Raw genomic sequence first — 13,254 nt, forward strand, 5'->3', positions numbered from 1 at the left:
ACTTGTTAGGGTCTTGGCACTGATAGGCATCAGATTCTCAATCTTATAATGTCAAGGAGTGACATTATAATTGCTTCATGATCACTCTGAATCCTTCCTGCTTACTGGAGTGTGTTGGATTCAGATGTGGTTCTATCAGCTCCATAAATGTTTCTGTATTGGTTGTTTCTAAACTCGACAGTCAATTCTTGACCATCCTGGGCAATAAGAGGCAATAGTTAATTCATATAAAGATATTCCAAATATCATTTTTGCTTTCCTCCAACTGCAAAAGTCATGAATTGAACTCTTTTCTTTTTCTTTTTTTTGTCCTTCTGTACTTTGTGAATCATGATACTAGTCCAAAGGAGGACCAAACATGAAGGGTTAAAATTAAGCAAAGAGTGCTTGGGATGATTAAGAATTGATTGCATAATCATATGATTACATATTCTAACCCAGTGCCAGCAGTCTGGAAGACAATTGTGTGCCCTTAGGAGCCAAAGAGAGCCCAGGGACAACCTAGATGTGAATCCATAGTCACCAGTTGATGGCGAAGTTGTCATAGCACAAATATTTCTTGCCTCAAATGCCATTTCTTGTGTTTGCTTGAAGGCACTGTTTCTAAGAAAGATTAGCTTGAAAAATGTGATAGACCAATAGTTCACCTCATCCTAAAACACAATCCTCTGCTATATTCTCATAATACTGATCAGAATGTTTCTTCATCTCACAGATCATATCTTGAAAAAAAAATGTGAATCTTCAGAAAAAAGGGGATTAGCCTGGGATGATTATTTTATTAGATTCACAGACTATAGAACATTGAGAACTGGCAAAAATCTTGGGGCCTTCTAGTATAGCCCCTCATTTTCTGCAAGAGGACACTGACACTCTGAGGAGGTGACGTGCCTTGCCCCAGGTCACACAGCCAGGCAGTAGCACCATCCCCTACTCTACCACAAAAGCAACTCCTAGAACAGGCTCAGCCCTTTTATTTTCCCTGTGCATCTCCTGAGGGTTCCTGCTGTTCTCCAGTTCACAGGACATGCTGTGTACCTCAAAGTTTCTCTGTAAAAATCTATTGAATGAACATTAAGGTATTTAGAAAGGGTCATGCTCCAGCCTTCCAGGGGTAAGAAAAAGATTCTGGTAATTACAAGAAGGTTTAAGAAGGTTTCCAGGGAAACTGGGACACCTTTTATTATCTGGAGCCAAGAAAATTGTTGTGTATAGATAGAGGAAAAGCACTGACCTAGAAACTATAGAGGTCTATGAGTATGTATATCAGAGACCATAATAAGGTCTATTGGGTGGGTATATAATAAATTATATGAGGTCTAGAGGGTGGGTATATATGATATATAGGTTGTAGTATATATTTTTTGTGTGTCTGTATGCTGCCTTCTTTATTCATCCTTATGTCCAGTTGTTTCCCAGGCTACCAGGGAGGAGACTGGTTTTATATTAGTAATTTTTTAAAAGAACAAGAAGGAAGGGAAGCATCTGACAATTATGACATGTATTTAACATTTTTATATGTTATAGTGTCATAATAATTTTATATCCTTAAAGTGTTCTGTCTGCTGCAGACACAGAGATCTACCCTTCTTTGCTGGGTGTTGGATCCATGTGTTCAGAGTACTTCCCAGATGGAGTCAAGGGAGGCCCAGACATCTGCTACTTTCTAATCCTTCCACTTTCTCATTGCCACTGCTCATTGCCCTGAGTCTACCAGGTCTAATGGCTTTGTATACTTTTCCTCTGTTCATGTCAGTCTCTGCAGGAAGCCCCAGATCACCCTCATCACTCTCCCTCTAATCTCCATAAGGCCTTGCACATCTTCTGTCTAGAATCTTTCTCCCACCTTATCCCAAATCCTCAAGTTTTCCCACAATCAGAAATTCCTAGCCCTTCATGAAAACAGTCCCTTGTATGGCCTCTCCTCTGCTTCCCTTACCTTTTTAGACTAAAGGAAGCCCAGCTCTCTTCCAAGGATGCTTGGGCTAAGGTGAGGGGGTGAGCATCTTCTTTGTTCATCATTTCCCCCTTCAGACCATTCCCACCTTGTCTCTAAAGACACCCAGCTCTGAATCTCACATTATTTATTAGCATTGTCAATAAATACTTTCTTACTTATTCACAATTATATAGTTCCCGGCTCTTTTTACTCCTTCCTAAATTATTCTTCTGAATTCCTATTGATTTCAATATTAGTACAGATGACTCTTCTGGCACTCTGGCTTCCCAGTTCCTTGAATTCATCTTTTCCAGAGTTTTTTTTTTTTAAATCTTCCACCATAGCTCAATTACTCAATCCCATGATCATATCATAGACCTTGTTATTATCAATAACTGCAGCCTTTCCATGATGTCAATCCAGTGTCTCCCATTCTCTATTACCATTTCCCTTCTCTCTGGATAGCACTGTATTGATTCTATTGCCTTTCACTGTTGCTCTCTTACTTCATGTCTTCTCGTTTTTACACAAGTCACTCATTATAATCCCTCCCTACCTACATCATTCCTGACCTTGGCTTTTTCAGACTCGCTTCATTAAACAGAGCCCTCATCAAATCTACCTTTCCATCTACCAGCTCCTATACCTATCAGATAAGTGTGACTGGATAAAAACACATAACAATATTGACTGGTCTTATTTCAAATTCATGAACGTGAACCTCACCTGGGTCCTTAAAGCTACCTGGCAATCTTATTTCCCTGGTCCATTCACATTCCATTCTCCTAAGTTACTATTTCATAGCTACTTTCTTTTCCCCAAACTTTTTTCCCCCCCAGGGCCATACCTGTGGCATATGGAAGTTCCCAGGCTAGTGGTCAAATTAGAGTTGCAGCTGCCAGCCTACACCACAGCCACAGCAATGCAGGATCTGGGCCATGCCTGCAACCTACACCATGGCTCATGGCAATGCCGATTCCTGACCCCCTGAGCGAGGCCAGTGATTGAACCCACATCCTCATGCATACTAGTCGGGTTCGTTACCCCTGAGCCACAATGGGAACTCCTATAACTGAAAGTTTATGCCTCTTAATCCTCTTTACCTATTTTGTTCATCCCTCTACCTGCTCCTCGCCGGCAACCACCAGTTTCTTCTATGTATGTATCAGCTTCTGTTTTGTTTTTAAGAATCAAAATCTAAAGTATGACACAAATGAACCTATCTATGAAACAGGAACAGACTCAGGAGAATAAACTTGTGGTTGCCAAAATGTGAGGGAGTTGGGGGAGGGATGGTGTGGAAGATTGAGGTTGGCAGATGTAAGATATTATACATGGAGGGGATAAACTATCCAGCTGTATTGCACAGAGAATTATATTCAGCATCCTATGATAAACCATAATGGAAAAGAGTACTTTAAAATGAGTGTGTGTGTTATATATATACATATATATAACTGAATCACTTTTCTGTACAGCAGAAATTAACAAACATGTAAATCAACAATACTTCAATTTAAAAAAGAATCCACATATAAATGAAATCATATAGTATTTGTTTTTCTCTGCCTGGTTTATTTCACTTGGCATGATTTTTTAAAGAGTTATCTATATGATCACTATGTTCAATTTTCTCCCATACTATTCTTTCTAAAAAGAATTCATCCTTCTCATAAAGCTTCCAGTTTAGCTGAACTTCAATTGTCAAGGTCACCAATGGCCTCGACTACTAAATTAAATTAAATTAAAAAAAAGATGTTCCAAAATCAATGCTTAAAGGCTCTCATCTAGTATCTATTTTACTGTTATTTCTGACAGTTCAATAAGTTTAATAATCACCCAATAACAGGATAGCATCTTCATACTTACATTGTATGTATGTATGGTGACTTGTTCTGTGGTGAGGAAAAAAACAATTGATAATATGAAAAGGAGGACACAGAGATATCATGAAGCTTAAGAGCCTGAAGCCATGTTATAATCATGGAAGCCCACAGCGGTAATTCCAGGCTGCTCACTGAGTCCAATATATAGCACTGCTTAAGATGGCAAGGAGGTTTATAAAGAATTTCAGGGGGTTTGCCATGGTAAACAATTAAACTTTTCAAAAGGCTTTAAAGGATAATCTTTACCTAGAATAATGTGGGACAGCTTGTTTCCCACTATTGCTAAATTAATAATATTATATGCAGAAAATATTTCATCTTAGATATCTCTGTCAACATAGACGCAAATGATAGACTCTGTCTCTTGCTCAACTAAGAAAACAGAAAATCTGAGTGGTCAGTAAGTAATTATTCCAAGTTAGGTACAGTCCCTGATCGTAAATTACTTATGGCTTAGCAAAGGTTATAGACAAATAAATAGACAGTTACATTATAGTGCGTTAATTTTGGTAAAGGTTAGGATAGGGTACTCTGGGATTACATAAGAGGGTCACATGACCCAGTTTTTTGTTTGGATTTGGGGGTGGGGAATCTGGAGGAGAAATTGTCTGTATAAATTGAGAGGTAAATGATGAGTAGGAAACTGCCAGTCAAAGAGGGAGTGGTGGAATGATGAAAGTGGATCAACTGTCAATGTCCTTAGGTATTAGCTGAAAAGAAATTCAGCTCTGGAAAGGTGCAAAGATATGGGATGTGAGCTCCTAGCTTTGCAGTTGTGCTGTGAATCTCTGAGGGGCATGTGTACACATGCAGAGTGCAGTGTGGAAGCAGCTCTCCATGGAAGTTTGAAACCAGTGTATGTGTAGTTCCATTAAAGTAATCAGTAGGGCCAGAAAGTATATAATGGTTTGAATGGGAGTACTGAGCAAGAGGGAAAAACATGCAGAAAAATTTCTTAAACTTTCTTTTAATCAATGTCTCAAGTTTTAAATAACATTTCTGTTTGTAGATCCTGCTACTAAAGGACTTTCAACTTTGGAAATGCCACGAGAATCCTCATCTGCCCCTACATTAGAAGCAGGTGTGCCAGAAACAAGTAGCCATTCCTCAATATCAAGTAAGATTTCCTTTAGTGATCACTTCACCTGTACAATGATTGTGGAACACTATCTGCTGCATTGTTTTCAATTTTCACACTCTTGGTGTTTTATTTTGTTTTTTCTTTTTTTAATGTTGTGTTAACTTTCTGGGTGATACCATTCTGTGTATTCTCAGAGACCCAGAGGTATAGGCCCACTTTTGTCAGCGTCTCAAGGGTTTGATAAGTCAGTATGGTTACTAATAGGCCAAGAATCATAATTTGTTTAGGAATAATCACTATGTTTCATAATTCAAGAAAATCAGAACTATATATGACTGGCATAAACACACAACATGAAACTGCTTTTGGGACAAGTGAAAAATATTGTCTGTGACAGAATTTTACATGAAATGCCTTTAAGTTGAATCACTTCCATGATTGATAAAAATTTTATCTAGGTTATCATCAAATAAATGTATCAGATATATCCTGATCCCCAAGTCATGACTGAATTTTACGGATCGGAAAATTAAAATGGCATGAAATTTTACAGATCTCTAGGACACAACTATTTTGAAACCGCCTTCTGTTGCTGGGTCCTAGATTTTGTTCATGAGGTGTTTGAGTTCCACTGAGGTGAAAATTAGGTTGTCCGCCTGGCTGGGTAGAATCAATCAAGAGACTTTAGCATGGACAGTTCTAAGCAGGAATCAGAAATATAAACAGAGGTGCAGCTTCTGCAAACCCTGGTCCTATGTGCTGGTATATTTTGTGTTCCATAAGGACGGTGCCTCAAGAGCTAGTAAATTTTCATTTGACCAGCTTTTGAAATGAAGTTGATCCTGAAAACCAGATAAAGATCTTAAATGCTGGACTGGTAGTTTGGAATAACATCATCATCTTCATCATTCATTTATTCATGCGCTCATCCATTCAGCAACTATTTACTAAGTGTCTGCTGGCTGCTAGGAACTGTGCTTGGCATGTGAATAAAAAAGACACCCCTTGTTCTACAGGCAGTTACAGACATAATAGTACTAATAATAGCTACCAATTATTTGACACTTACCATGTTCCAGGCACTGCGCTAAATGGTTTACACATTGTTATTAAATCCTTGTGTCAGCACTGCATGGCAGATATAACTGACCTGGTTTTATAGACTAGGAAACAAGAGAGGCTGACTGACTTGTCTAAAGTCATGTAGCTATTAAGCGATAGAGATAGGAATTGATGCGAGGTCTGTCTGATTTTCAAGCTCATGATGTTTTTTAGTATACTACACTGCCTTGCCTTAGAGCAATTCAAATTCAGTTATAATAGAAATTACAGAAATTCTAAGAAAGTGTTTCCAAATACCACTTATTTGCCCTTTTGGTTGCAAAGAAGAATGAATGGTTCTGAACCTAATGGTTCTTTTATCATAAAATATCTGTTTAATAACATGATAAAATGCCCATTTTTAAGTCCACATGCTAAAATCATGAAAACTTATCTTCTCTTCCTAAATCATCTTAAAAAAAATTATAGTGGGGAGTTCCCATCATGGCTCAGTGGAGGCGAATCTGACTAGTATCCATGAGGACGAAGGTTTGCGCAGTGGTTAAGGATCTGGCATTGCCATGAGCTGTGGTGTTGCAAACTTGGCTTGGATCTTGCATTACTGTGGCTGTGGCATAGGCCAGCGGCTGCAGCTTTGACTCAACCCTTAGCCTAGGAAACTCCACATGCTGCAGAGGCAGCCCTAAAAAAAAAATTATAGTGAATTATAGTTAGAATTCCAAGTTGGGTATTAATTTGAGATGGAATGACTAAGTCAGTATGATTTCAGTGCTAGCTGAATGTATCATAAAATAAATGTATCAAGTGAATCATGACCCCAAAGGCATGACTGAATCTGCCCTTTGGGATTTAGCATAAGGTGCATCATTTGATCCCTCCCCATTAAAAGCATGGCTTGAATGGCTCTTAGAGGTGTGTTCTTGGAGGCCTAATGCCAGGTGCTTTACATACTAAGCTAAACATTAAGGACTTTTACTCTCACTGAATTCTGCTGCCTTTAAAAACAAATGAGGAGTTCCCTGGTGGCACAGTGGGTTAAGGATCCAGTGTTGTCACTGCTGTGGCTCACATCTGATCCTTGGCCTGGGAACTTGTGCATGCCGTGGGTGCAGCTAAAACCAAATAAACAGACCAAAAATAAATGGAGGATTGGAGAAATTATTTGATCGCTACAGGTTTTAAATTTTCTTTGATTTTGTCTGATAGATGATAATTTTTAAATTTGTTAAATCTTCTAAAAGACTTAAGCTTTTGAATTTTATCTGATATTAAAATTTCTAAAAGATTTCTGCTTTTGAATTTTACGTGAAGCTGCACTTCCAAGTGAACCATGGAATTGTAAAATTTACCAACCAACCATAAGAATCAGATTTTCTGTATTAGTTTGCATAGTCATTTCCATGAATTCAGTTAACATGGACTCCAAAACACAAAAATTCCCATCATCCCTCTCTTTTGCTCAGTTTACCAGCTGGTTATTTTGCAGCTAAACATGCTATGACCACCATGAATCAAACAGCATGCTAATTACATTAAAAATAATGTTATAACTGATTTCACATCACACCAAGTTGTTGCCTTGGGTACCATGATTGGGAAGCCTGGGTATAACATTTAAGGCTTTCTGAGGCCATACATCCTGGTTTCCGCCCTCCCCTTTTCTAGGCCATGTATTTCTGAGCTTCACTTTCTGAAACTGTCCTTATAGGAGAGTGAATAACCACAAGTTGTTTGGGATCACGTAGAAAAGGCCTGTCAGCGATGCTCTTTCTTTCTCACAGGGCTGGTGGCAGGGTTGGTGGGACCCTTGAAGAGGAAGAGTAGGGTAGGAGGCAGGTTGCTTTCTCGTTCAGCAGTCTGTTGACAGAAGTGTTTCTCATTGATTTTCCAGTTTGAAAATGCTTATAACTCGATGTAGCAATTGTGGGATATTTGTCAATGCCTAATTGCAAGATTAAAATGCTACCACTAGTTTTTAGAACAAAGATGTGGGACGTTATTAGAGTCACATTTTTCAAACAGTACGCAGAGGCTCATACAGAGATTAAAAACAGCATTGGCCTTGGAGTCAACATGTTTTGATTTTACAACCACCTCATTTTCTGGTTGGTTCCAAGTAACATAATTTTGTTTGCTTCAATTTTTCTCTAAAAATTGGGGTTGATATGTGTCATCCTATTCTGAAGTATACATGTCCATATGCAAACACACACACATGCAAGGAGACTTCAGGGGGTTATAATGGGATTGAAACTATGTATGTACAAGCTCCATTTCAGAAAGTTAAGCTGTAAATTAAAGTAGTAGTATCTGTCTTGAATCCCTTTTGGAACAAGGCAGACTATATAAATTAAAAAGTAAACGAGAATACCATACTGTAATAACTGGGGTAAATATTTACAGGCTACAGACAAGTGATCATAAGCACTGTTTCTTTCTTTGAGTCAAGAAAGTCACCAGAAATAGCACAGTGCCTTAGTTTTTCATCTGGACAGGAGCCTACAATTTACTAGACAATTATGAATAGCCAATGAAAATTCGATTAAGATTCTATATGGATGTGTAGAGCCTGTGTGTGCTGTGCAAATTTATTCCCCCTAGTAATCATCTCCTAATTTCCTCCATATAGCTCAGTATAGGCAGATGAAAAGGGGATCCCTGGGAGCTCTGACAATGAGCCAGTTAATGAAGCGACAGCTGGAACATCAGTCTAGCGCCCCCCATAACATCAGCAACTGGGACACTGGTGGGTCAAGCTTTTTCTTCTTGTTTTACCTCTCAGATTAGCTAATGCCACTTTTTCTGTGTCCCCTCTGCTTCCTTGTTAAGGAATAGATTTTCTCTTGTAGTCTGTGGTTCAAACAATTTTTTAAAAACCTAAGGTAATTACTAAGTCTATTTAAAATTTCCAAGTGTTCTAGAGCCACTTGCTCTCCCAACTAGGCTGGCCCAACTCTTTTTTTTTCCCCTCTAAGACCCAGATTCCAGATGTTAGGTTATCTATTTGGGGGTTAAATGATATAAATGCATAAGGGAGGGAATGGACCTATGGTTTCACAATGCAAATTAAAAAAAAAAAACCATCAGATTATCAATATTGTTTTTATAAACTATGGAGTACCAAAAATAAGGGACTATTAATAGTAATAATATAGCAATAACAAATGTCAGCCTAGTGACGTCATGATCTGCCGGTAGGTTTGGGAATATGAGCTCTGTGTTTTAGTCAGCAGGGTCACCAGGTTGCAGCTGCACACCCTCATGCTCATACGATGGAACTGCATCTAACCTCAATTTTAAAGTAAGAATTGACTGCCATGACATGTCTATTTTAAACATGATCACTCTGCATTTTCTAAACTTTGTTGCCACATTGTGCACATGTACTACTTTCTCAAACCAGTAGTACTGCCGCAACTCTGCTCTTTTGAGTGCCTGCCTTTCTTTTTTTCTTTTTTAATTAAATGGGTCATTTGATTACAAGAATATATATGTGAAAGCTTTTTGCAAGATGCATGCACTGTTAAAACATCAGAGTTTAGTACTGTTATTGGCTCTGGAAGCCAACACTTGAATAGGACTGTTTTCATATCTTAGTACTTTCTGGTTCTAGTTATATGAAATTATTTTAATAGCCTTCCTTATGACCAGGAATTATGATGTCCACAAAACCAAAATATTGAAATATTTTTAATTTTTCGTAACTGTAATATTTACATATATCCCATCTTACTTCTCCTCACTACTCTTCAAAAGACAAAGACAGAGATCTTATCTAGATAACCAAATCCTACACACCACACCCAATCTTATATTTAGCAGATAGTTTCAACTCTCCTGGCCTTTATAAGGGCCTTAGGATTTTAAAGGTTTAGTGTTTTATTTTCTTTTTAATGATTAGTGGTAGTGAATAATGAAATGGCCAAAAGCCAACAGGCAAGGCAGACAAGGAGAAAGACAATGGATAACCAGCGTTGAGAGTTTACTGGGTTGGGGTGAAGCCTTTTTGTCCACACCAAAGAGGACTCTGTTTCACTCTTTACTGAGATGATGCTGTATAAGGAACCAAGAAGGGAAGCTCTTGTTAGGTTTGTTCTCTGATAATTAAATGCCCATCTTTTGTTAGATTAACCTGGGGGCTCTGCAGGTTATTTTATCATGCTACTGTTTTCTGTAGCAAGTAACTCAGCTAAAGCTAACTATTTTAGATTCCGACTATAATTACAATCTAGTTTGATTGACTGTGGATTTATAAGGCAAATAGATCTCAATTTCTAATCCAAATTTTAATTTAAAAAATCTACATGATGCCAAATAACCCATTTAACTGAATTTTTCACTCTTCAACCAAACTTCAGCCTTGTTCATGTCACTCTGGTTTCTCATTTAATACTTGCCATTTACATGCTGTCTGAACTTATTTCATCTGAATTTTTCTGGGCTTGTTTTCCATCCTCCAGTTGGTTCAGTAGTCACCAAGTCCTATTAGAGCTTCATCTCAATATTCTTGTTTTTATTAGTGCCATAAACAGTTCTCCCCACATCTAAGATGAGAGGAGAGTCGATGAGTGTGTAGTTGAATGTTAGGTGGCATGTCAATTTATGCCACATATGCTGATTCAGTGACTTGCTAGTTTCCAAAAAAACACATCTGGTCATTAGACACACTGAGAAAGGCAGCCTAAAGCATGGGTCATGATCGACTCACCTCAGCATGCACCTGCTCGTTCACAGAACACCTGCCTCTTCTCCACCCATGCACATCTGATGGCTTGCTTCTTTGCCTCATCTTTCATCTGAAACAAATACTCCTCCATTTCTGCCCCTGTCCCCTTATTCTTGTTCCTCAGCCCTCAGTCAGATGCCTGTCATTTCCTTGCTACCAGTTCCACATGTTTTCTGTGTGATCTATCTGGTCATTGCCCCAGATGATCACTTATGTATTTACTGATTTCCATAAAACATTGTTTTCATGGCTGTGACATTAGCCTTTCATTTTTTTCCCATTTCATATCAAGAGATATGGGATTTGAGCTTTTTTGGTGAGGGGGAGGGATTAGAGAATCTGGACCTTGCGGGATAGTTTTAGATGCTCTCCTGCTTTCAGTTGCATTTAATACATATGAACGGCAGGTTTGTAGTGAAACACTAAGCACTCCTACCTTAAAATCTAGGATGTTTCCTATAAATGTTAATAGTCAATAATCATAATGACCAAAAAATGGCCCCAAGAGATTACTAGTTAAATTCTTTGTATTTTGAATTGCGAGCAATTGACCACATTGAAGACTGAAATGTTCTATTTATCCACAGAACAGGTACAGCCTGGGAAGCGCCAATGTAATGTGCCAACGTGCCTAAACCCTGACCTGGAGGGACAGCCGTTGAGAATGAGAGGTGAGCTGAACAGCAGAATCTCAGATTGTAAGAGTGAAAGAAATTTTATGTGTCAATCATCTGGTCACCCAGCAGGTGCTGAAATCTCTTCTTCAGCAGCTCCATGAAGTGGCTCCAACTTTGCTCAAACATCTCCAGGAGCCAGGAATGTATGACTCTGTCTTTGAATGTGGCTGACAAAAATGTCTTCCTTATAGTGAATTTTTAACCCTTGGGGCCACACACAATAAGCCTAGACTCTTGCACATAATTTTTTAGGTATTTTAAAATGCCACCCATTGCTTATTTCCTCATAAAACATTTGGACCACACATTCTCAGAGCCTTTGGTATTCCTCCTAATATGTATCAGTTTTCCACATCATCCATATCTACTTCTCTGAGAATGGTCCAGGTTATTTGTGTTCCCTCTTGATTACTGAGATCTTAGATGAGTAGCTTCTTTTTAGCTATCTGGAATTGAACAAAATATACACTTGACTTTATGCTGACCATAGGAGCAAGCTGAGAATAAACCTATGCTAAGATAATCAAAATATGTATTTGTTTTTTGGCCGCTCCTGTGGCATATGGAAGTTCTTGGGCCAAGGACTGAATCTGAGCTGTAGCTGAGACTAATGCTACAGCTGTAGAAATGCTCAGAGTTGTTGGTTTTTAAAAAATAAACTTCTTATATTTCTACTAAGACTCTCTATATATCATTATGTATCTTATGGGCTGAGTTTTTTCCACTTTTACCATAGATATTTTGGCATCTGGCAGAAATGGTGTATCAGTGTTCAAGAAATGTGGAGTACTGGATTTAAACTTTCTGTGCTGTGCTTTCTTTCCTCTTCTTCTTCTTCTTTTTTTTTTCAAAGGGCCACACCTGCGGCATATGGGAGTTTCCAAGCCAGGGGTCGAATTGGAGCTACAGCTGCTGGCCTACACCACAGCCATAGCAACATGGGATACAAACCATGTCAGCAACCTACACCACAGCTCATGGCAATGCCAGATCCTTAACCCACAGAGCAAGGCAGGGATAGTATTCATGGATACTAGTCAGGTTCGTTACCGCTGAGCCACAATGGGAACTCCTGTGTTGTGGTTTCTTGAAGCAACTTCATGCTGTTTATCTTACTACTTAATAGTTAATCATGTCTTCTTTTATCTTGGCCCAGCTCTTGCCTTTTTTATTATTAACTGATCTGTACTTTTGTTGTAATAAGTATGTTATTTCCATTCAAATCATCATCTTTATGAAACTGGAGATCTTTGTTAATGATATAATTGGATGCACATAGGAAACAGATTTATCTCAGAGAGAGCTGATAAATGTAGTAGTAAAATCCGGATTCCCATTTGGGATCTGAGGAAGCGACAGGAAGATACTTTCAATAATTTACTTTGTCATTTGATTCTGAAGGTCTCCTTATAAACAGATTTTGTGGCCTTTGATCATACAAGGGAGTCTGTACAGTATGGAAGCATCTTGACTCTTCGAAGGCTTCAGTACCATTTTATTTTCCCTCAGATTGAAACACATTGCCCACTTGGCTAGATTTCTAAAATTTTTATATTGATTCCTTTAGAAAATCAATTCTCTGAATCATTGTTTTTTTCCTATTTAAGGAAAGATGGTGCAGTTTTGTTTTACTAGTTAGTAAAGTTACTAGTTACTAGTTTTCAAATTACTAGTTACTTAATGAAAAACAGATTCTGTAATGACCATTGGGTTTTTCTTTCCTGTTTGAAGAACTGAGAGTGTCAGTTATTATTCTGTAGAACATGGCATTATTCTGAATTGTCACTTTGGGATTCTTCTTGGAGTGCCTTATTTTCATAGCTCCTGGAGAATCTGTCCAGCACTGGTGGTTTTCTTTCTCCTTTTCTCTTTACAGCCATGCC

At 38.3% G+C, this 13,254-nt stretch overlaps 1 protein-coding gene across 15 annotated transcripts in view; it reads left to right on the plus strand.

Annotated features, from left to right (window-relative positions):
• The window catches only part of UNC79 (unc-79 homolog (C. elegans)), a 262,072-nt gene that overhangs the window by 182,114 nt on the left and 66,704 nt on the right, over positions 1-13,254 (plus strand). For 12 of the 15 annotated variants that reach the window (XM_021099643.1, XM_021099645.1, XM_021099642.1 and 9 more), the window contains 3 exons: positions 4,835-4,942; positions 8,598-8,714; positions 11,282-11,365. In XM_021099643.1, the coding sequence (XP_020955302.1) occupies positions 4,835-4,942; positions 8,598-8,714; positions 11,282-11,365 (309 nt within the window). The remainder of the gene's footprint in view (positions 1-4,834; positions 4,943-8,597; positions 8,715-11,281; positions 11,366-13,254) is intronic. The other 3 variants (XM_021099635.1, XM_021099640.1, XM_021099644.1) reach the window with 1 other exon arrangement.

The sequence above is a fragment of the Sus scrofa genome, chromosome 7 (assembly GCF_000003025.6).
Source record: "Sus scrofa isolate TJ Tabasco breed Duroc chromosome 7, Sscrofa11.1, whole genome shotgun sequence".
Classification (NCBI taxonomy): domain Eukaryota; kingdom Metazoa; phylum Chordata; class Mammalia; order Artiodactyla; family Suidae; genus Sus; species Sus scrofa.